At 43.9% G+C, this 25,079-nt stretch overlaps 1 protein-coding gene across 1 annotated transcript in view; it reads right to left on the bottom strand.

Annotated features, from left to right (window-relative positions):
* The window catches only part of MPC1 (mitochondrial pyruvate carrier 1), a 109,745-nt gene that overhangs the window by 33,231 nt on the left and 51,435 nt on the right, over nucleotides 1-25,079 (bottom strand). The window contains exon 3 of the mRNA XM_056566856.1: nucleotides 13,926-14,022. Coding sequence (XP_056422831.1) covers nucleotides 13,926-14,022 — 97 coding nt within the window. The remainder of the gene's footprint in view (nucleotides 1-13,925; nucleotides 14,023-25,079) is intronic.

Here is a 25,079-nt window from a genome sequence, read left to right as displayed (position 1 = left end):
GATGGCACAGGAGACCTGATATAGGAGGTCTGGACGATAGGAAAGGTGCAGAGGTAAGTAGTTCAGGAGCCTGACCACGACGATGTACCACGCCCGCCGGGGCCAGTCTGGGCCACGAGAACGGCGGGGAACGCCTTCTGCTGAGAGTTTCCTCAGGACCTCGAAAAGAGAGGAAGGGGAGGAAACATAAGGTAGGGCAAAGCCCGACCAAGAAAAAGGAATGCTTGGTTGTGGAGGGACGTGCAGAGGTCCACGCCTGGAGCGCCCCAGATGTTGCAGATCACTGCAAACACCTCCGAATGTAGGGACCACTCGCCTTGGACAGCTGAGGACCGGCTGAGAAAGACCACATCCCAGAAACGCCCGGAATGAAAAGAGCCGAGATGGCCAGAAACCTGAGTTCCGCCCAGAAGGGAGTTTCCCAAGAAGCAAGCAAAGAAAGGATTGCCCTAGGCCCCAACATGTTGAAGGGGAAAAGGGCTTCTCGAGGGACCAAGGCCCCAGACCCGGTCCTTGAAAACACCTCCCCAGCCCGACAGATTGGCAGGGAGGGGCAGGAAGGAGCGCCCCCGAAAAAGCAGGGGGGAAACGAAGCCACCATAGAAGGGACCGACAAGACTGTCGAGTGACAATGGAGACCTGTCCCACCGGAAGAGAATCACCAATTGAAGAGGTCGGTGATGAAACTGGGCAAATGGCACGGCCTCCACGGCCGCCGCTAACCGACCCAGGACATCCATGCAAAAGCGAATGGAAACTGGAGCAGGGTGCCGAAGTAATCGGACTCTTGATAAGAGAGTCAGATGATTGGTCGGCGGAGTTGAAATCGGGTATAGGCCGCATCGAACTGGAGTCCCAGGAAAGCGGTTGGACTTATTGCGATTGATCATCCAACCGAAGAGAGACCAGGTCTGGAGGTTGAGACAAAGACTCTACAGGATCTGGGCTCTGGCTGGAGCTCTGATCAGAAGGTTATCCAAGTAAGGAATCAAGGAAACTGTTGTCCGTAAAAAGGGGCTATCACAGGCGCCAGGACTTTGTTAAAAGGTCCGGAGAAGTGGTCAGACCGAAATGGAGAGCCACAATAGAAAATGACCGTCCAGAACTGCAAAGCGGAGGTACCGCTGATGACCGGACCAATGAGATGTGGAGGCAGGCATCCTTTATGTCCACCAAGGAACAAAAATTCCCCATGGACCAGGGATGGCAGCACCGAACGGAGAGACTCCATTCGGGATGAAAGCAGAAGATGCTGGCTGAGATACTCGGGAACCGAGATTGGGCGAACAGAAACGCCCTTCTTGGGGACCACAAAGAGGTTGGAATAAACCTCGAAAATGTTCCCCTGAAGGAACCGGGACAATGAATGTGCGTGGTCTAGGCATCCCGGAAGAGTAAGAGGCGAACAACCACCCGAGAAAGGTCGGCAGGTGGGAGCGACCCATCAGATCGAGGAAGGCCTACAGGTGCCTGATGGGGCCGCAAAACAGCCGAACGGATAGCCGACCTCCGACAGGTCCGGAAGGAGGGAGCCCTCTTCCCGTGAAGCCGCCTGGCCGGACCCTTTGTTGGTACCCTGTGGTGCACCAAAGGTCCGCAGAACCCAAAGGAGTTCTGTGAGCCGTATCCAGAGGTAATAAAGAACTCTTTTCCGCCCGACGCCTCCCTTCCTGAAGGCGGCACCTACATTCAAGGCTTTAAGCCACATGGTGGGACAGTGGCTACCAGGTAGATTGTGGCAAAGGCAGCACAGTGGCTGCGCATGGAAGCAGAACTCAAAATCTTCAGCTGCGGAGCATCGGGAGCTAGATTAAATAAATCCTCCAGAGGGATCTTGAAGAGTACCCTTGTGGAGATGGGAGACCATACTGAAACTGCCCTTGACCCCCAGGCCGAAGCAAAAGCAGGAAAATCCTGCTGTCTCAAAGGCAAAGTTTGCCAAAGTCTCCACCTTCATGTCGGCTGGATCCTTGAAGGCAGCCGCATCAGCCAAAGGCTGGTAGGCGCCTTAGAGAGGCCGGAGACCGGCAGAGCCACAGTTGGAGAGGAAGTCCACCGAGCAAAGGAGGTCCTTGGCGAAGGGATACCGCGCTTGAACCTTCTATGTTTCCTGAAACTTCTTGTCAGGGTGCCTCCAGGCGGATACCAGCAGGGCGTAAAATTCAGTGTGAGAGCTGAAGGTCTTGGGTGCCGGTCGGGCACTAAGAAAAGGAGACTTCTGGAGTCACGTCCGAAGTTCCTAGGTCCTTTAGATGGAAGGTGTCTCTTATGGCCGAAACCAATGAGTACACCACATCAGGCATCAGTGCGTTCCTTTAAGTCGGAGGCCGTATCAGAAACCTCATCTGCAAGTTCTTCAGGTGAATGGGAACGATGTGAGGCAGCCCTGGAAGAGGTCGGACATGATGAGAGGAAACTTCAGGACCACGTCCGAAGTTCCTGGGTCCTTAGCTGGAAGGTGTCTCTTAAGGCCAAAACCAATGAGTACACCACATGAGGCATATACGTGTGGTCCTCCGAGTCGGAGGCTGAATCAGAAACCTCATCCGCAAGTTCTCCTGATGAATGGGAACGAGGTGAGGCAGCCCTGGAGGTTGGGCACCATTAAAGTAAACTTCTGGAGCCACTTCCAAAGTTCCTGGGTCCTCTAGTTGGAAGGTGCCTCTTGTGGCCGAGACCAATGAGTGCACACTGTCTGACATATCCGTGTGGTCCTCTGAATCAGAAGCCGAATCGGAAAACTTCATCCACAAGTTCTCCAGGTGAATGGGAAGGTGGCCCTGGAAAAGGGGGAGACTGACCAGGTACGCGGGTCTGGAGAGCCAGAGTGGCGACCATGGGAGCGTCCTCTAGGGGAGCGACGCTTGCTACAGGGCAGAGTAACGGAGCGATGCCTGTGAGGGGAGCGCTCGTGCCTGCCTGAAGACTCCGAGGATTAGTCAGATGAAAAACACCCGCATGAAGCTGCAAGAGCATCAGTATAGGGGGAAAATGGGACCCTCCGGAGGGCCAGGAGGGCCTCTCCAATGCAGTCACCACATAACAGGAGACCTGAGCCAAGTCGGATATAGACTGGGGGAGGGAAAGAACCCAGGCTGGAGGGGCGCCGAACCCACCGGGTCTGGTAGCCAACCGGGGTAGAATAGCAGGGGGGGTCTGGGGGAGCGGTGGAGCAGACAGAACAAGTGCTTCAGCAGAACCAGACATTTTTGAGATACAGCTTTTACAGATGTAATGAGCGGCTAACACTCCAGTTAACTATTTTAGAGGGAGCAAATGGGTTCAGCAGAACCAGGCATTTTGAATTACAGCTTTTACAGACAAAATGATGAACTAACACTCCAGTTGTCTGTGCAGCCCAAGTCTATGACCCCAGGGCAGCTGCTGAGCTGCTGTGAGGAGAACTCCGTTCTAGTGTGGATAGAGAAGGGAGAAATGCTGGCCAATAGCAAAAGAGGGGCGGGCCAGGAGCAGGGGCACTGTTGGTTTTCCCCTGCCTCTCAATGCGCGCACAGCGCTGATTGGAGGCTAATTCACGGCTCTTAGAAGCCCAGACAGAGGGGGCGGAGCTATAGTGCCCTCAGCTTCTGACAAGAAGGTCAGTAATGGCGCCCAGGCCCGCTCCTCTCCCCGAGCAAACATGTCATTCGCATATGCGATTGCGGGGAAGCGAGCGAGACGCCGCCGGCAGCCGACTGCTGCAGGAAGCGAAAGTAAGCCAGCGCTTCATGCGCCCGCATAGTAAAAAACGCCGCGGCTGTCAGCCGCTTAAAGAAAAACACACCAGACACACATCGTTCAGGAAACTGAAAAGTATGAATAATGCTGTGCCCCAGTCCAAAAATGCTCCTGCTCACCCCAGCAATAAATATAGAAAAAAACCCTGTCCACGCCAGCCCCTGAGAAAAAGTGGGCAAAAAGTGAGGGTCTCCAAAGGTTGCAAGGCTGTTACCTAAGGGAGAAAGGGAATGGACTCACCTCAGTCAGAAGAACTTACCTAATGAAGTCTTCTATGAGGTCTTCAGTCAGCTTTCTGTCACCTGCATCACGCCGAGCTACCATGTGCGAGCGAGGCGAGCAGGGAAATAGGGGTCCCGGACCCATGAGGTACAACCCCAGGCGCTGACCGTTGGCGAGAGGGGGTTGACAGCCCATATACGCAATGTCTGTGCCCCCTCAATCGCAATGGGGAGACAGTGAACCGCAGTTCCTGAATCCCCACCTGAAAACATGAAAGAAAAAGGAATAAAAAACTAACACATCCCTAACTAGGAAAATAATAAAACATAAGACCTGGTCTGGAGAGAACTCAAGACCATGTCCACCTCCTTCAGACACTAAGCTAAAACAGATTACCTCAGGTGCCTGTGGGCGGGTATACCCTAATGGGAGGAGCCGACTTCTCTTGTTGCCATAGTGTCGAGCCTTCTAGTTACAGCAGCATACACCCATGGTCTGTGTCCCCCAATGGAGCCCATAGAGAAATGTTCTTTTTTTGTTTATGTTAATGTCTAAAATCTGGGAAAGGGGGAAAATTTGAATATTAAATTATGGTAGGGACATCTTATCGCCTATCCAAAGGGCGAAGCGATGCTCCATCCCCTGCATCGCCCGTCATCACACACAGAGCCAGTGTGCTCTGTAGTGATGACGGCGGGGTGCCGCTGCAGAGATCGCGGGGGTCCCCAGCAGTGGGACCTCTGCGATCAGACATCTTATTCCCTATCCTTTGGATAGGGGATAAGATGTCTGGGGCAGAGTACCCATTTAAAACAGGTTTTGACAGCGGCATCTAAACAGTTAAAACAGCAGACACTGAACGATCAGCATGTCCCTGTGCCACCTGCTCCATACACTGTTGACCACTGCAGGACTAGCACACTTGTCCTGTGGCATGAACAAGATTCTAATGTACTGCAGGAATGGCTTCGCTGTTGTGAATACTACCTTCACACATGGCCAAAAATACATTTGCAATCAGCAAGTTTACAGACCCTTTCACTTTTTTTCCACACTGTTAGGTTGCAGCCTTGTGCCAAAAAACAAAACACACGTCCCCCCACAAATCACTCTGCATTCAATACATAGTGAAAACAGAATGTTAGAAAGCTTTGCTAATTTGTTGAAAAGGAAAGACTAAAATTGTGCTTTAACATAAGTATTCAGACCATGTACTCAGTACAAAGTTGAACTACCTTTGCCAGCGATTACAGCCTCCACTCTTCTTGGGTATGATGCTTGGGAATTTTCTTTTGCCATTATCATTTGCAGACTTCTCAAACTTAGGTTGGATGGGGACTTACAGTGGACAGCTATTTTCAGGTAACTCGAGAGAGGTTCAATTTGGTTCAGTCAAGGATCTGCCTTGGCCACTCAGGGATAACTCTTAATGTCCGTAAGCCACTTCTGTATTGTCTTGGCTGTATGCCTATAAGGAAATGGCTTCTTTCAGTTTTCAGAGGCCTTTTAACAATAAATGCAGCAATCTGCTTGGTTGTTATGGACAACTGCACCACTTCTCCTTTGCACAGGTTTTGATAAATGTCTAAGAATCTTTCGGTACTTTGCTCCATTGTTATTCCTCAACCCTGACCAGTCTCCCTGCACAGATGAATACCACCACAACAGAAAGATGCCACCACCATGCTTCACTGCAGGTAAGGTTTTGACAGGTGATGAGACATAACATTTGGAATTGAGGCCAGAAAGTGTAATTTTGGTTTAATCAGAACAGAGAATCTGGTTTCTCACAATCCAAACCCATTAGGTGTTTTTTTTTATTGCAAACTCCAGGTGGGCTTTCATGTGAAGGAGAGGCTTTTTTCTGGCCACTCTGACATAAAGCCCAGATTAATGCAGTGCTGCAGTCATGGTTGACCTTATGGGAGTTTATGCCAACTGCACACAGGATTTTAAGAGCTCATCCAGTGTGACCATTGCATTCTTGACGCTCTCTCTCTCTCTCTCTCTTACCAAGGACCTTTTCCTAGAGCTGGTCACCACATCAAATCAAACTAAGTATTTGGGGGATAGGGAGGCTTGGTAAGAGAATAGATAAGTAGAAGTAGCTTGGAACGACCAGAACTGTTTTGGCATAGCAGTGTGACGGCCATCTGGGAACCCGGGGAGAATAGAAAAAAAAATAAAAAATACTGCAAGGGCCATCTTTTTCTCTCGCTACAAAACAACAGATGTTAAATGGACCCCATTGACTATAATGGGAACCATCGGGTACACCTTGTGCCCTGTCCAGATAACAGCCCTTAAGAGTCTATTCACACATACAGTATTCTGCACAGATTTGATGTCCAGATTTAATGCTCAGGATTTTCTGCTGCAGATTTCAATGTAAACTGATTGACTGAACACAGCTTAACCCCTTAAGGACCAGGCCATTTTACACCTTAACCCCTTAAGGACCGGAGGTTTTTCCGTTTTTGCATTTTCGTTTTTTGCTCCTTGCCTTTAAAAAATCATAACTCTTTCAAATTTACACCTAAAAATCCATATGATGGCTTATTTTTTGCGCCACCAATTCTACTTTGTAATGACGTCAGTCATTTTGCCCAAAAATCTATGGTGAAGCGGGAAAAAAAATCATTGTGCGACAAAATTGAAAAAAAAACGCTGTTTTGTAATTTTGGGGGCTTCCGTTTCTACGTAGTACATTTTTCGGTAAAAATGACACCTGATATGTATTCTGTAGGTCCATACGATTAAAATGGTACCCTACTTATATAGGTTTGATTTTGTCGGACTTCTGGAAAAAATCATAACTACATGCAGGAAAATTAATACGTTTAAAATTGTCATCTTCTGACCCCTATAACTTTTTTATTTTTCCGTGTATGGGGCGGTATGAGGGCTCATTTTTTGCGCCGTGATCTGAAGTTTTTAACGGTACCATTTTTGCATTGATAGGACTTATTGATAATTTTTAAATGATATAAAAAGTGACCAAAAATGCACTATTTTGGACTTTGGAATTTTTTTGCGCGCACGCCATTGACCGAGCGGTTTAATTAATGATATATTTTTATAATTCGGACATTTCCGCACGCGGTGATACCACATATGTTTATTTTTATTTTTATTTACACTGTGTTTTTTTTTTTATTGGAAAAGGGGGGTGATTCAAACTTTTAATAGGGGAGGAGTTAAATGATCTTTATTCACTTTTTTTTTTCACTTTTTTTTTGCAGTGTTATAGGTCCCATAGGGACCTATAACACTGCACACACTGATCTTCTATGTTGATCACTGGTTTCTCATAAGAAACCAGTGATCAACGATTCTGCCGCATGACTGCTCATGCCTGGATCTCAGGCACTGAGCAGTCATTCGGCGATCGGACAGCGAGGAGGCAGGTAGGGGCCCTCCCACTGTCCTGTCAGCTGTTCTGGATGCCGCGATTAGCCGCGGCTATCCCGAACAGCCCGACTGAGCTAGTCGGGAACTTTCACTTTCAGCCGCGCGGCTCAGCTCTGAGCGCGCGGCTAAAGGGTTAATAGCGCGCGGCGCCGCGATCGGCGCTGCGCGCTATTAGAGGCGGGTCCCGGCTTCACTATGACGCCGGGCCCGCCGTGATATGACGCGGGGTTACTGTGTAACCCCGCGTTATATCAGAAGAGCAGGACCAAGGACGTACCGGTACGTCCTTGGTCCTTAAGGGGTTAAGGACCGGAGCGTTTTTTTGCAATTCTGACCACTGTCACTTTAAACATTAATAACTCTGGAATGCTTTTAGTTATCATTCTGATTCCGAGATTGTTTTTTCGTGACATATTCTACTTTAACTTAGTGGTAAAATTTTATGGTAACTTGCATCCTTTCTTGGTGAAAAATCCCAAAATTTGATGAAAAAAATGAAAATTTTGCATTTTTCTAACTTTGAAGCTCTCTGCTTGTAAGGAAAATGGATATTCAAAATATATATTTTTTTGGGTTCACATATACAATATGTCTACTTTATGTTTGCATCATAAAATTTATGAGTTTTTACTTTTGGAAGACACCAGAGGGCTTCAAAGTTCAGCAGCAATTTTCCGATTTTTCACAAAATTTTTTCACTCGCTATTTTTCAGGGACCAGTTCAGGTTTGAAGTGGATTTGAAGGGTCTTCATATTAGAAATACCCCATAAAAGACCCCATTATAAAAACTACACCCCCCAAAGTATTCAAAATGACATTCAGTAAGTGTATTAACCCTTTAGGTGTTTCACAGGAATAGCAGCAAAGTGAAGGAGAAAATTCCAAATCTTCATTTTTTTACACTCGCATGTTCTTGTAGACCCAATTTTTGCAAGGGGTAAAAAGGAGAAAATTTTTACTTGTATTTGAAACCCAATTTCTCTCGAGTAAGCATGTCCTATTTAATTTTTCAGCGGGCGCAGTAGAGGGCTCAGAAGGGAAGGAGCGACAAATGGTTTTTGGGGGGCATGCCGCATTTAGGAAGCCCCTATGGTGCCAGGACAGCAAAAAAAAAAAACACATGGCATACCATTTTGGAAACTAGACCCCTCTGGGAACGTAACAAGGGGTAAAGTGAACCTTAATACCCTACAGGTGATTCACGACTTTTGCATATGTAAAAAAAATATATATATTTTTTACCTAAAATGCTTGGTTTCCCAAAAATTTAACATTTTTAAAAAGGGTAATAGCAGAAAATACCCCCCAAAATTTGAAGCCCAATTTCTCCCGATACAGAAAACACCTCGCATGGGGGTGAAAAGTGCTCTGCTGGCGCACCACAGGTCTCAGAAGAGAAGGAGTCCCATTTGGCTTTTTTGAAGGAAATTTTGCTCTGGGGGCATGCCGCATTTAGGAAGCCCCTATGGTGCCAGAACAGCAAAAAACCCCCACATGGCATACCATTTTGGAAACTAGACCCCTCGGGGAATGTAACAAGGGGTAATGTGAACCTTAATGCCCTATAGGTGTTTAACGACTTTTGCATATGTAAAAAAAATAAATAAATGTTTTTTTACCTAAAATGCTTGTTTTCCCAAAATGTTTACATTTTTAAAAAGGGTAATAGCAGAAAATACCCCCCAAAATTTGAAGCCCAATTTCTCCCGATTCAGAAAACACCCCATATGGGGGTGAAAAGTGCTCTGCTGGCGCACTACAGGTCTCAGAAGAGAAGGAGTCACATTTGGCCTTTTGAAAGCGAATTTTGCTCTGGGGGCATGCCGCATTTAGGAAGCCCCTATGGTGCCAGGACAGCAAAAAAAAAAAACACATGGCATACCATTTTGGAAAGTAGACCCCTCGGGGAACGTAACACGGGGTAGTTTGAACCTTAATACCCTACAGGTGTTTCACGACTTTTGCATATGTAAAAAAATATATTTTTTTTTACCTAAAATGCTTGTTTTCCCAAAAATTTTACATTTTTAAAAGGGTAATAGCAGAAAATAGCCCCCAAAATTTGTCCCGAGTATGGCGATACCCCATATGTGACCCTAAACTGTTGCCTTGAAATACAACAGGGCTCCAAAGTGAGAGCGCCATGCGCATTTGAGGCCTAAATTAGGGATTGCATAGGGGTGGACATAGGGGTATTCTACGCCAGTGATTCCCAAACAGGGTGCCTCCAGCTGTTGTAAAACTCCCAGCATGCCTAGACAGTCAGTGGCTATCTGGCAATACTGGGAGTAGTTTTGCAACAGCTGGAGGCTCCGTTTTGGAAACAGTGGCGTACCAGACGTTTTTCCTTTTTATTGGGGAGGGGAGGGGGGCTGTGTAGGGGTATGTGTATATGTAGTGTTTTTTACTTTTTATTTTATTTTGTGTTAGTGTAGTGTAGTGTTTTTAGGGTACAGTCGCATGTTTCTCGCTGGCAGTTTGAGCTGCGGCAGAAATTTTGCCGCACCTCAAACTTGCAGCCGGATACTTACTGTAATCCTCCGCCCATGTGAGTGTACCCTGTACATTCACATTTGGGGGGGGGGGGGGAACATCCAGCTGTTGCAAAACTACAACTCCCAGCATGTACGGTCTATCAGTGCATGCTGGGAGTTGTAGTTTGCAACAGCTGGAGGCACACTGGTTGTGAAACACCGAGTTTGGTAACAAACTGTGTTTTGCAACCAGTGTGCCTTCAGCTGTTGCAAAAGCTACAACCCCCAGCATGTACGGACAGCGGAAGGGCATGCTGGGTCTTGTAGTTATGCAACAGCTGGAGGCATACTACTTTGGCTGGGGATGCTGGGGATTGTAGTTATGCAACAGCTGGAGACACACTGGTTTGCTACTTAACTCAGTGTGCCTTCAGCTGTTGCAAAACTACAGCTCCCAGCATGCCCTTTTTGCAGTCACCGACAGCCAACGGGCATGCTGGGAGTTGTAGTTATGCAACCACCAGATGCACCACTACAACTCCCAGCATGCACTTTAGCTGCTTGTGCAAGCTGGGAGTTGTAGTTACACAACAGCTGAAGGTACACTTTTCCATAGAAAGAATGTGCCTCCAGCTGTTGCAAAACTACAAGTCCCAGCATGCCCATAAGTGAATGCTGGGAGTTGTGTTGGTCTACCTCCTGCTGTTGCATAACTACAGCTCCCAGCATGCCCTTTTTGCATGCTGGGAGCTGTTGCTAAGCAACAGCAGTAGGCTGTCACTCACCTCCAACGATCCAGCCGCACAGGTCAGTCCCTCGTCGTCTCCGCTGCCGCTCCTGGGGCCCCGATCCCAACAGGGGCGCCGGGGATCGGGGTCCCCAGCACCCGGGGTGCACGTCCCGCACTCGCTCACGTCCTCCGGAAGAGGGGCGGAGCGGGTTGCGGGAGTGACACCCACAGCAGGCGCCGATTGGTCGGCCGGTAATCCGGCCGACGAATCAGGGCGATCGTGAGGTGGCACCAGTGCCACCTCACCCCTGCTGGCTCTGGCTGTTCGGGGCCGTCTCTGACGGCCCCGATCAGCCAATAATTCCGGGTCACCGGGTCACTGGAGACCCGATTGACCCGGAATCCGCCGCAGATCGCTGGACTGAATTGTCCAGCGATCTGCGGCCATCGCCGACATGGGGGGTCATCATGACCCCCCTGGGCGATATGCCCCGATGCCTGCTGAACGATTTCAGCAGGCATCGGGCACCGGCTCCGCTCCAGATGGTTGCGGGGGGCTGGTAAAACACATGACGTTCTCATACGTCATGTGTCCTTAAGGACTCGGAAATGGAGACGTATGAGAACGTCATGTGTCCTTAAGGGGTTAAAATCCTGTGCATGAAATCTGTGCAGAATACTGTATGTGCGAATAGACCCTTAAGGCAAAAAAATAAGAAAAAGTTAGTTTAAGGGCCCTTCTGGACAGGGAGCAACGGCAGTGTGAAAGTAGCCTTCCATGAGCTGGCCACCTCACCAAACTAGTTTAGGCTACTGTGCTCTTGGGAACTTTAAGTACAGCAGAAAATATTTTGCACCCTTCTCCAGATCTTTGCCTCCACATAATCCTACCTCTGAGCTCTACGGCAGGTATTTTACTCCTCATGGCTTTCTTTTTGCTCAGATATGTAATGTCAGCATGAGGTCAACATGAAAATGTAAAAAAAGTGAAAAAGTCTGAAATCTTTCTGAATGCATTGTACACACAGGATACCTCATCCCTCATGAGGCGGATGTACAGGGCATCTTAAAAGTACTCACATATCATAGGAGGAGCTATCTGCAAATCATTAAAATTCTTTCTAACCCATAATCAATTAAGATTTGATAGAAAATGGTTCCAACAAAATATCAGTAACGCAATGAGAACTTTTTGGACATTTAATATCTGTGCAATCTTAGTGTTGTATTAAAAACAAAAAACAAATAAATAAAATAAAAAATTGTTTGATAGAACCACCCCAGAAGGCAACTTCATGTGTAAGTAATGTTCTTACAGTAAATATAGCAGGAAAGCAACTGAAAATATGAAAAAAATATTAAGTAATAAAGTAGTTAATGTGAGACCAAGTTTGTGGTTTAATATTCTACCCATGCCAGTTTTTCTACATTTGCAAAACCATCCTTTGGTCTGAGATTCAGAGAGCAATACAAATCCCTAAGAACTGGGTAGGTGATCCAATATTAAGTAATCATGTCCGTAATGCGCATAACAATGATTATGAACTAGTGAGCTTTGCAGCACTGGTAAGAGTTAATGTGCTGAGAGGGGGTGGAGATTTCCACAAGTTACTACTTCTAAGAGAAGCCAGGTGGATAATGCAAATCTAGGCACTGATGCTTGCATTTAAAGGGGAACTTTGGAGAAAAATAAAAATTTCAAATCAACTGGTGCCAGAGAGTTATACATATTTGTAAATTACTTTTACTTCCAGTACTTATCAACTGTTGTATGCTCCAGAGGAAGTTGTGTAGTTCTTTCCAGGCTGACCAAAGTGCTGCTCCCTGCTGGAGCAAATCCCCAAAGCGAACCTCTTTTGCTTTGCACAGTTAGTGACAAGGACAGGGGTGGTAGCAGTGAGCACTGTGGTCAGACTGGAAATTGCCACACAACATTCTCTGAAGCATACAGCAGCTGATAAGTACTAAAAGGCTTACATTTTTTTCCCTCATTTATACCTTTAAATGACCAGAATGGTTTAAATGGGAATTTGAGAGATGGATCACCAGCACTAACCTGAATACACAGGTTAATAGTGCGAGTTATCCACAATAATAACAATGTATAACTTACTAGGATTGATCCAGCCTTTATAGAGATATCAGTTGTATTGACAAAATGCTAATTCTGATTCCTGCGCAAAGGGAGTACCTAGCATCCCTTCATCTGTCCTGTGTGTTCAGTGATTCCCCTCCTTCCTCCTTATAAATATTAATGAAAGCTTCATTGTATAAGGTGCTGCAAAAAAAGTGACATCAGCAAATAATAATCTCCACATTCCTGGGATTGATCCAGCCGCTCCATCAACCTAGAAGTGCAAATGTGGCAGCTGCCTGGATACAGGTTTCACAGGTGGCCACTAAGGGAAGGCCTTTACAGCGGCCCCAAATTTATAGTTGTGAATTGTTTTTAACCCCTTTTTTGCACCTAATTCAAATAGTCTCCAGCGAACTTTTGTGCCTTCACATAAAGCAGCAAATCACATAAAATTTACATTAATCTTTTAAGGGACTTTATATTAACAGACTAGGGGGGGGGATCCCTTTGGCTCTGCTGCCCTGTAGGTATTCTAAATATCTGGTAACCCACTTACCAGAGAGAGTCCCCATCTTTTCTTTTTATAGACTCTCCTGCCCCCATTATAAATATCTTTCTCCTCTTCTGCTATCCTACCTTATACACCCACTTCTCTTTTGTTTCCCCTTATAAATGTCTTTCTTACTCCCTTTCACTCCTCTTGTTCTCCACTAAAGACCCATTTTCTCCCCCTGTCCCCTCTTAAATATCCATTCTCCACTCCTGTGCCCCCTTACCAAAAAAAAAAAATAAAATAACCTCTTCCTCTCCTGTACTCCCATATATAGTGCCCAATTTGACTCCTGTCCCCCTTAAAATACTAGTCCTTCTCTACCCCACTTTGAGGGCGAAATTAGGAGTCTATTTTCCTCTTCTGTTGTCCTCATATTGTGATTCTGCTTCCCTTAATATTTCCAATGCCCCCACACACCTCACTCAAAGCGGCTCCCATAAATATTTATGAGGTGGGCAGCCATATCGGAGCAGAAGGGACGGGTACGGAGGCAGGAAAGCTGGGTATACTGGGTCCTGTTTTCATAGCACAAAGCCTGCCATTGGCAGATTAGCAATGGCAGCTAATACACCCTGTATCTCCAGAACTGAACCACAGATCTGAGCAAGTAATACCTCATTGTAACGTGAACCACCCGCAGTTTCCCTTTAAAGACACGCAACCAAAAAGTTACTATGTAGTAACTTAAAGAAAAGAAAAAGAAAAAAACAACACCTTACCAAATGTCATACGGCCACTAATGATATCTGGTGATTTCTTCATGTCATTGATAGCAGCAATTGGGAGTCCCCAGTTAGCAACTGGTCCCCAGAAGTGCTGTATGGATTAAATAAAAAAAAATTAGCATTCTAGATATGCAACATGCTAATACATTTATTACAGCTAGTGGGGCAAATTAAAAAAAATTAGTTGTGTGCACAATAGCCTTACACTTGACTAGAAAATTTGTCAAAAAAAATGCACTGGGACTGGCAGCATATAGTGGGGCAAAAAAGTATTTAGTCAGCCACCAATTGTGCAAATTCTCGCACTTAAAAAGATGAGAGAGGCCTGTAATTTTCATCATAGGTATACCTCAACTAAGAGAGATAATGAGAAAAAAAAAATCCATAAAATCACTGATTTTGTAAGAATTTATTTGCAAACTGTGGTGGAAAATAAGCATTTGGTCAATAACAAGAGTTCATCTCAATACTTTGTTATATCCCTTACGTTGGCAATGACAGAGGTCAAAAGTTTTCTGTAAGTCTTCACAAGGTTTTCACACACTGTTTCTGGTATTTTGGCCCATTCCTCCATGCAGATCTCCTCTAGAGCAGTGATGTTTGGGGCTGTCGCTAAGCAACACAGACTTTCAACTCCCTCCAAAGGTTTTCTATTAGGTTGAGATCTGGAGACTGGCTAGGCAATGCCAGGACCTTATAATGCTTCTTATGAAGCCACTCCTTCATTGGCCGGTGGTGTATTTGGAATTATTGCCATGCTGAAATACCCAGCCACGTTTCATCTTCAATGCCCTTGCTGATGGAAGGAAGTTTTAACTCAAAATCTCAGGATACATGGCCCCATTCATTCTTTCCTTTACACGGATCAGTCGTCCTGGTCCCTTGCAAAAATTCAGCCCCAAAGTATGATGTTTCCACCCCCAAGCTTCACAGTAGGTATGGTGTTCTTTGGATGCAACTCGGCATTCTTTCTCCTCCAAACACAACGAGTTGAGTTTTTACCAAAAAGTTCTAATTTGTTTTCATCTGACCATATGACATTCTCCCAATCCTCTTGTGGATCATCCAAATGCTCTTTAAAAACTTCAGACGGGCCCGGACATGTACTGGCTTAAAAATAAATACCAATGACACAAGAAAAACATCCTATCTGTAGGGAGGGGGGAACTTAAACATATAACACCTCTATATAGTCCCAGGGTCTGTGTGGGGTGGACCATGTAATGTCTGCTAAAACAGCAAAAAGCTGCAAACACCAAAATAGAAAAAAAGGCTGTGGCAGAATAACGTAACAAAATAATTAACTTTATTGTTAAAAAAAAAACACAATTTAAAATACATAAATGACACAGAGGAATGGCAGCTGAAACAAAGGACCTCCCCTGGATAAAGTGCATAGAAATGCTGAAGTGGCAAGTGCCACACGCTGTAAGTTAATCAGTGAAGTAGGTATATGTATACAAAGATTACACACACATTATATATATATATATATATATATATACACATATATAAATAAATATATATAAATAAATATAATGTATATAAGCCAAAGGAGGCAAGTTTAACCCCTTGGGGACGGAGCCCATTATGACCCTAAGGACGGGAGCATTTTTTGCAAATCTGACCACTGTTACTTTAAGCATTAATAACTCTGGGATGCTTTTACTTATAAATTTGATTCAGAGATTGTTTTTCGTGACATATTCTACTTTATGTTAGTGGTGCATTATTTCTTGGTGAAAAATTCAAAAATGTCATGAAAAATGTGAAAATTTAGCATTTTTTAACTTTGAAGCTCTCTGCTTATAAGGAATATGGATATTGCTAATAAATTATATATTGATTCACATATACAATATGTCTACTTTTTATGTTTGCATCATAAAGTTGACATGTTTTTACTTTTGGAAGACATCAGAGGGCTTCAAAGTTCAGCAGCAATTTTCCAATTTTTCGCAAAGTTTTCAAAATCTGAATTTTTCAGGGACCAGTTCAGGTTTGAAGTGGATTTGAAGGGTCTTCTGGTTAGAAATACCCCATAAATGACCCCATTATAAAAACTGCACCCCTCAAAGTATTCAAAATTACATTCAGTAAGTGTGTTAACCCTTTAGGTGTTTCACAGGAATAGCAAAGTGAAGGAGAAATTCAAAATCTTCATTTTTTACACTGGCATGTTCTTGTAGACCCAGTTTTTGAATTTTTACAATGGGTAAAAGGAAAAAAATCCTCTCAAAATTTGTAACCCAATTTCTCTCAAGTAAGAAAATATGTGTATGTCAAGTGTTCGGCGGGTGCACTAGAGGGCTCAGAAGCGAAGGAGCAAAAATGGGATTTAGGAGAGTGAGTTTTTCTGAAATGGTTTTTGGGGGGCATGTCCGATTTTGGAAGCCCCTATGGTACCAGGACAGCAAACCCCCCCACATGGCATACTATTATGGAAACGACACCTCTCAAGGAACGTAACAAGGGTACGGTGAGCCTTAACACCCCACAGGTGTTTGCCAACTTTTTGTTAAAGTCGGATGTGTAAATGAAAAAAATAAATTTTTTTCACTAAAATGCTGGTTTTTCCCCAAATTTTACTTTTTTACAAGGGGTAATAGGAGAAAATGCCCACCAAAATTTGTAACCCCATTTCTTTTGAGTATGGAAATACCCCAGGTTTGGACATTAAGTGCACTGCGAGCGAACTAAAATGCTCAGAAGAGAAGGAGCGCCATTGAGCTTTTAGAGAGATAATTTGTTTGGAATGGAAGTCGGGGGCCATGTGCATTTACAAAGCCCCCCGTGGTGCCAGAACAGAGGACCCCCCCCCCCACATGTGACCCCATTTTGGAAACTACACCCCTCACGGAATGTAATAAGGGGTACAGTGAGCATTTACAAACCACTGGCGTTTGACAGATCTTTGGAACGGTGGGCTGTGCAAATGAAAAATTACATTTTTCATTTTCACTGACCACTGTTCCAAAAATCTGTCAGACACTTGTGGGGCGTAAATGCTCACTGTATCCCTTGTTATGTTCCGTGAGGGGTGTAGTTTCCAAAATGGGGTCACATGTGGGTATTTGTTTTTTTGGGTTTATGTCAGAACCGCTGTAAAATCAGCCACCCCTGTGCAAATCACCAATTTAGGCCTCAAATGTGCATAGTGCGCTCTCACTCCTGAGCCTTGTTGTGCACCCGTAGAGTATTTTACGCCCACATATGGGGTATCTCCGTGCTCAGGAGAAATTGCATTACAAATTTTGGGGGTCTTTTTTTCCTTTTACCTTTTGTGAAAATAAAAAGTAAAGGGCAACACCAGCATGTTAGTGTAAAAAAAAAAAAAAAAAATTTTTTACACTAACATGCTGGTGTAGACCCCAACTTTTCCTTTTCATAAGGGGTAAAAGGAGAAAAAGCCCCCAAAATTTGTAGTGTAATTTCTCTCGAGTACGGAAATACCCCATATGTGGCCCTAAACTGTTTCCTTGAAATACGACAGGGCTCCTAAGTGAGAGAGCGCCATGCGCATTTGAGGTCTAAATTAGGGATTGCATAGGGGTGGACATAGGGGTATTCTACGCCAGTGATTTCCAAACAGGGTGCCTCCAGCTGTTGCTAAACTGCCAGCATGCCTGGACAGTCAGAGGCTGTCCGGAAATGCTGGGAGTTGTTGTTTTGCAAGAGCTGGAGGCTCCGTTTTGGAAACCCTGCCATACAATGTTTTTCATTTTTATTGGGGGGGAATTTAGGTTAGGTTCTGTTACCTAACTCCGTATTTTCCAACCAGTGTGCCTCCAGCTGTTGCAAAACTACAATTCCCAGCATGTACTGATCACAGAAGGGCATGCTGGGAGATGTAGTTATGCAACAGCTGGAGGTACGCAACTACAACTCCCAGCATGCCGAGACAGCCGTTTGCTGTGTGGGCATGCTGGAATTTGTAGTTTTGCAACATCTGGAGTGCTACAATTTAGAGACCACTGAACAGTGATCTCCAAACTGTGGACCTCCAGATGATGCAAAACTACAACTCCCAGCATGCCAAGACAGCAAACAGCTGTGTGGGCATGTTAGGAGTTGTAGTTTTGCAAGCTCTAGAGGGCAGTATAGAGATCACTGTGCAATGGTCTCTAAACTGTAGACCTCCAGCTGTTGCAAAACTACAAATTCCAGCATGCCCACACAGCAAACAGCTGTCTGGGCACGCTGGGAGTTGTAGTTTTGAAACATCTGGAGGGCTACAGTCTAGAGACCACTATAGTGAAAAACAAAACAACGTAATCTCAAGGTGATAACAGGTGCTCAACCCCAAGTGCAATTGTGCACTCATACAATGGGGTAGAGGACCCGCACCTATGGACAAAAGTGGGGTTTCAATCCTGTGGTAAATATATACAACTATAGTGGTCTCAGACTGTAGCCCTCTAGATGTTGCTAGGCAACTCACCGGCTTCCGTCGCATCCAGGGAGCCGTCCTCTTCTGCCGCCCGCCGTCGCTCCGCTGCCTCTGGACGGGTAAGTGATCTTCAGCGCCGCTCCTCTTCGTTTTACCCGTTCTGGCCCGCCTATTGTGGGTGGGCAGGACGGGGAAAACAAAAGTAAACCCCCCCGCCCCCGATCTGCTATTGGTGGTCGTGTCTAGACCACTAATAGCAGGGATAGGAGGGGTGGCACCCATGCCACCTCACTCCTATCGCTTCAGGGGGATCGTGGGTGTCTTAGACACCCGCGATCCCCGATATATTCCGGGTCACCGGGTCATCATAGACTCGTAATCGGCGAAAATCGCAAATGTGAATTCACTTGCGATTTGCGCTGATCGCCGACATGGGCATTTGCACGGGGTGCCTGCTGATATCAGCAATCACCCCGGTCCGGTCCCCGCCCGGCGGGAACCGAAATTCCCACGGGCATATGGATACACCCTTCGTCCTTAAGTACCAGGACGCAAGGGCGTATGCATACGCCCTTTGTCCCCAACAGGTTAAACAGCAGTGCATTTAAAGTGCAAAAGGGTATTATGCATCCTATCAAAGTTCATTGGTGCAAAAAGTGCAAGCTGAAACAACACCCACATATATAAGATGAAAGCATGATCAGGAGACATCCACCCCTACGACCATTTTAGACAAAGTCCTTCTCCTGGTCACGCTTTCATCTTATATATGTGGGTATTATTTCAGCTTGCACTTTTTGCACCAATGCACATTGATAGGATGCATAATACCCTTTTGCACTTTAAATGCACTGCTGCTTAAACTTACCTCCATTGGCTTATATACATTATATATGGTGTGCAATCTGTGTATACATATACCTACCTCACTAATTAACTATACAGCGTGTGGCACTTGCCACTATAGCATTTCTATGCACTTTATCCAGGAAATATCCTTTGTTTCAGCTGCCATTCTTCTGTGTCATTTTAAATTGTGCTTTTTAACAATAAAGATGTTAATTATTTTGCTATGTTAGTCTGCCACAGGCTTTTTTCGATTTTGATGTACTGGCTTAAGCAGGGAGACACGTCTGGCACTGCATGTTTTGAGTCCCTGGCGGCGTAGTGTGTTACTGATGGTAGCCTTTGTTACTTTGGTCCCAGCTCTCTGCAGGTCATTCACTAGGTCTCCTGTGTGGTTCTGGGATTTTTGCTCACCATTCTTGTGATCATTTTGACACCACAGGGCGAGATCTTGCGTGGAGCCCCAGATTGAGGCAGATTATCAGTGGTCTTGTATGTCTTCCATTTTTTTATAATTGCTCCCAAAGTTGATTTCTTCACACCAAGCTGATTGCCTATTGCAGATTCAGTCTTCCCAGGATGGTGCAGGTCTACAGTTTTGTTTCTGGTGTCCTTTGACAGCTCTTTGGTCTAGTGGAATTTGGAGTGTGACTGTTTGAGGTTGTAAACAGGTGCCATTAATACAGGTAACGAGTGGAGGACAGAGGAGACTCTTAAAGAAGAAGTTACAGGTCTGTGAGAGACAGACATCTTGCTTGTTTGAAGGTGACCAAATACTTCTTTATCACCATAATTTGCAAATAAATTCTTTAAAAATCGGACAATGTCATATTATGTTTTTTTTTCTCATTCTGTTTCTCATAGTTGAGGTATATCCACGATGAAAATTACAGGCCTCTCATCTTTTTAAGTGGGAGAACTTGCACAATTGGTGTCTGACTAAATACTTTTTTGGCCCACTGTAAGTTCAAGGCATACACTTGTATTTCTGCTGCAGATTTGTAGCATATTTGCTGCGGCCCCAATTGCAGTGCTAACCACTGTAAAATCTATACATGTAAACCATTGGTTGTTTGCAAATCACTCCAGTTTTTCTCCCCACACTTAAATGAGCACTGTCAGATTTAAAAACATTTTATATATGTTGTACATCTTGGCAAAACATTAACCTTTCTAATGTACTTCATAAGAAAATTTCCTTATTTATAGAATTCATGGCTTATAAAATCACGGCTTTATCCAAGCTGAAGCACAGGCGTGGAGAAAGTCCAGTATGTGAGGGTGAGCTAGCACTCCTCTGTGCTCTCTCCTGTCTGATAGGACAGGAGAGAGCACAGAGAAGTCCTATCAGACAGAGAAGTGCTAGCTCACCCTCAATTACTAGACTGTGTTCATGCCTTTGTTTTAGCTTGGACAAAGCCATGATTTTATAAGCCATAATTTCTATAAAAAGGAAATAATATTAGGAAGTATATTAGAAAGGTTAATGTTTTGCCAAGATGTACAACATACAAAAAGTTTTTGTATCCGACAGTGCCCATTTAATAAAACAGGGTCCATGGGGGGAGATTTATCAAAACCTGTGCAGAGGAATAGTGCTACAGTTGCCCATAAAGTCATGCATTTTGGACACTTAAAAAATGAATCACTATGTTTAATATGCTTCATAGCATAAGAGCATGATGTGAGCCATTTTGTGTATAACATCAGTAGGCCAATTTCTGAGTTTCATCTTTACTGCATCTCTAAATGCCAGTCTGGGAGTAGAATACTTCTTGTCTACTTACCTTATTTATGGTGTTTAGACAAGAGACTGATAAGGAGTCTGGTTACATTCTCTAAAACATTCACACATCTGTGAAAGAGACCTACATGGGACTCTATCTCTCTAATAAATTTAAAATGGCTAATAGGCTCCAAGATATCTATGAGAATCCAGGGTTTGATTACTTATAGGTGTCAAAAAGTAAACCGTCTGTTAATTATTGGTCCATTCGTCAAAGTGTGGAATGTTGATTTAAGACCAATTTAAGTTAACCCTTAATGGTAATGATGCTAATTGCTTATGCAATAGCAACCCCTAGTGGATGGGTAGGTGACATTACACCACAGGAAAGGCATTATGGGTGATCTGCTCAATGCATTCTGGGTAGTAAAGTGATGTCATAGTCATTACCATATGTACACGCCCAACCTACATTCATTGGGGAATTCCAATTTAGGAGGGTGTGTCTAACTAATTAAAAAGTCTGGTAAACCAGATGTTAAGCTCTCCGGAGCTGAATACTGAACTGCAATAACTACAAACCCCAGGGCCGAAGACCAGCAGTCACTAACTCCCCTCTTTTTATAATCCCCTAAAATGTAACTTTTATTGGTATCTTATAAAATAATCCCACAATATTAGTTAAAAATATGTGTCAGAGTGTTGCTATAAACAATCCAAGATGACCAGTAGGGAAACCCCTGTCTGATGAACAATACATTAGCAGCGCTGCAGCATGCCGCAATGGCAACACAATAACGTGCAACTTAAAATATGGGCACAGCCACCCCCGACATGTTTCGCTGTAAAGACAGCGTTATCAAGAGGTTATGTGGCTACAAAACACATAACCACCTTGTAGCCACATAACCACTTGATAACGCTGTCTTTACAGCGAAACATGTCAGTGGGGGGCTGTGCCCATATTTTAAGTTGCACGTCATTGTGTTGCCATTGCGGCATGCTGCAGCGCCGCTAACATATTGTTCATCAGACAGGGGTTTCCCTACTGGTCATCTTGGATTGTTTATAGCAACACTGATACATATTTTTAACTAATCTTGTGGGATTATTTTATAAGATACCAATAAAAGTTACATTTTAGGGGATTATAAAAAGAGGGGAGTTAGTGACTCCTGGGCTTCGGCCCTGGGGTTTGTAGTTATTGTGTCTCAGGACCCATTCGGGGTGTTTTTGAGTTTGTGAATACTGAACTGGTTTTAACTGTTCTAACTGAAAGCTTCTGAGAACACAAAGACAAAGAGATCCACAAGATGGAAGCCATGTGAGATCCCAGAAGCCGGACTGATTACACAGTACCGACTCAATGGCTGTCCCTGACGATGAGTTGGACCGTTCATTGTTCCTCAGAGCAGAAGTAAGGTTCATACAACGTTTTAAGAGACACAAAAATGGTATTCCATTTGATTAAGACTAATTGGGATAATGTGGATGTAATTATACCATTTAGATTGGTGACTAAATTAATTAAATCAAATAATTAATTATCTCTATATTGATATTATAGTTTTAGGATATTGTGAGACTTCATTTTACCTGCAGAAAAATCAAGACTCAATCTATAAAAGCATTAAATAATTGCTTATACATATTGATGGGGGGGGGGGGGGGGGGGAGTATGTCATATTTTTTCCATATTTATATCCTTAGATGATTTCCCCATTCTTGGAGTCATGTGATTTGTAGTGGTTACAAGGGGGCGGGGAGTGAAGTTAGCATTCCATATTGTTGTCTAATTATTAGATATTGTCCACCTTAATATCATGAGGTTCCTCTGAATAGAGTGATATGTAACCTTTTTCTTATATGAGGATATTCTAACCTAGTGGCTTTTGTTTATTGTAACAAGTTACTAACCACCCACATGTATTGTTCTACTTTTATGTAGTCAATTAACAATCTTTTAATATCTAATTGATATTCATTTGCATATATCATTGTGTTTATTATTTATGTTTATAATCTTATAACCAATAAATCTGCATACTTTATAATAATACCTGTGTATTATTGTATATTGCAAAACTACATCCTTAAGCGTTACTGTCATCCCGTCATATAAAGAACTTGTTAATATCTGAGGAAATAGTCGGACTCAGATGTGAATTGTGTCGATTAGCTTTGTCTACAATTCACCAGGTCATAATTTTTGCGAATTTTAATAATTTTCATAATTTAAAATTTTTCATAATTTTTATGACCATAATTCATAATTGAGTTATTACCGCGCAACAATAGCAACCAGATTGCTGCTTTAATTTTTAAAGAGGCTTGTGAAACATGAAAGAAGTTACCTGATTGATGCAGTTGCCCATAGTAACCAGATAGCTTTCATGCTTCACATGCTCTAAAAATGAAAGAAGCAATCTGGTTGCTATGGGCAACTGTACCACTATTCCTCTGCACAGGTTTTGATAAATCTCCCCCCATGTGCATAAGACCTAACAGTTGCAATTCTTAAAGGGGTACTCCGCCCCTAGACATCTTATCCCCTATCCAAAGGATAGGGGATAAGATGTCAGATTGCCACGGTACCGCTGCTGGGGACCCCTGGGATCCCCGCTGCGGCACCGCGCTATCATTACAGCACAGAGAGAGTTCGCTCTGTGCGTAATGACGGGCGATACGGGGGACGGAGCAGCGTGACGTCATGGCGCCGCCCCTCGTGACATCACGGCCCGTCCCCTTAATGCAAGTCTATGGGAGGGGGCGTGACGACCGCCACGCCCCCTCCCATATAGACTTGTATTGAAAGAGGCGGGCCGTGACATCAAGAGGGGCGGATGTCTAGGGGCGGAATACCCCTTTAATTTAGGGAGTCTAAGGCAGGTTAAAGATTATTGAAGTGTAAGGTAATAAGCAAAATAAACAAATAGTTCGCAGATTTTCCTACCGTACTGTAGATTCAGTAGTCAATGTTTCAGAAATCCATCAGCAGAACAGCCGGAAAGACAAAAAAAAAAATATATAAATTAGGATATATATATTCCCCAGGAAGATAAAAACAAGAACAACAATTTGGATAACCAACATTTTTTTTTTTCACGCCATTAAAAAGCTTTTTCTTGGATGGTGGAGTTGGCTGTTTGACCCCTAAGTACGCCTTTTCACAGCAGTAAATAACTGGCCTTATTCTAGCCTACTACCTTTTCACGGTGGGGCTAGAATTAACCGACATGCATTTGTCATAATAGGCATTGCGGGAGCAAGGCTCTACATGTTGTAGTTTAACTCTTCACATGCAAACATCAAATTATGACTGCAGCACGTAAGGTGTTTTTTGCAGGTCTTCCATACCATCCGCACCCCAACAAAAATGTTTACCGAGTGCTGAGGTGTTTTTCGATTGTAGCTAGGGCCAGATGAAGGTCCCAATATTTGTCATATTTGCATCCCTGTCAGCAATATGCTCAGTGTAATGCAGTGTATCCTCTTGTAAGTCCTCTTGTAGGACTAGTTATAAAAAAAAAAAAAAAATTATCCATCCTGCTACAGTGTTTTCAGTCCGGGTTCTTTTAACAGAACTGGCGTAGAGATGTGAGGTGAACTTCAAAAATGATGGGAATATCGGCGCTGACCAAGGAGAGAACAATAGAGCCAGGTGTGTAGCGAACAGATTTAATCCAATGCGACGCGTTTCACCGCGCTTGCGCGGTTTCATCAGGCATAACAAACACTTCTCAGGGAGGGATTTATATACACGCAGGTATTAACCCCTACCTGACAAAGTAGATTTTCACAAAAAGTGTATATATATACTCATAAACTACATTTAAATACTTAAAATAATTAAAATAAGCATATATATTCATAAAATGCATCAAGGAAATATAATAATGAATAAACAATTAATAAGACAAAACAATAATAAAACCAAGAATTATAATAAAAAAGAGGGGATAATGGAAAATAGGGAAAGGACCAGGCACACATAATGCGTGGGACATAAACCATACACATACATAAAATATATATGCATATATACACATATGCGCACACACCCGCATGTGTGCCAACCCTACTGTATATAGTCAAGATATAATAATTAACAGACATATATACACACATGTATACATACACATACATATACATACACATGTACATGGACACATGCGCACAAAGACGT

This window comes from Hyla sarda, chromosome 3 (assembly GCF_029499605.1).
Source record: "Hyla sarda isolate aHylSar1 chromosome 3, aHylSar1.hap1, whole genome shotgun sequence".
Lineage (NCBI taxonomy): Eukaryota > Metazoa > Chordata > Amphibia > Anura > Hylidae > Hyla > Hyla sarda.
Note: the sequence above shows the minus strand (reverse complement) of the source record. Positions and strands in the feature narration are given on the sequence as shown.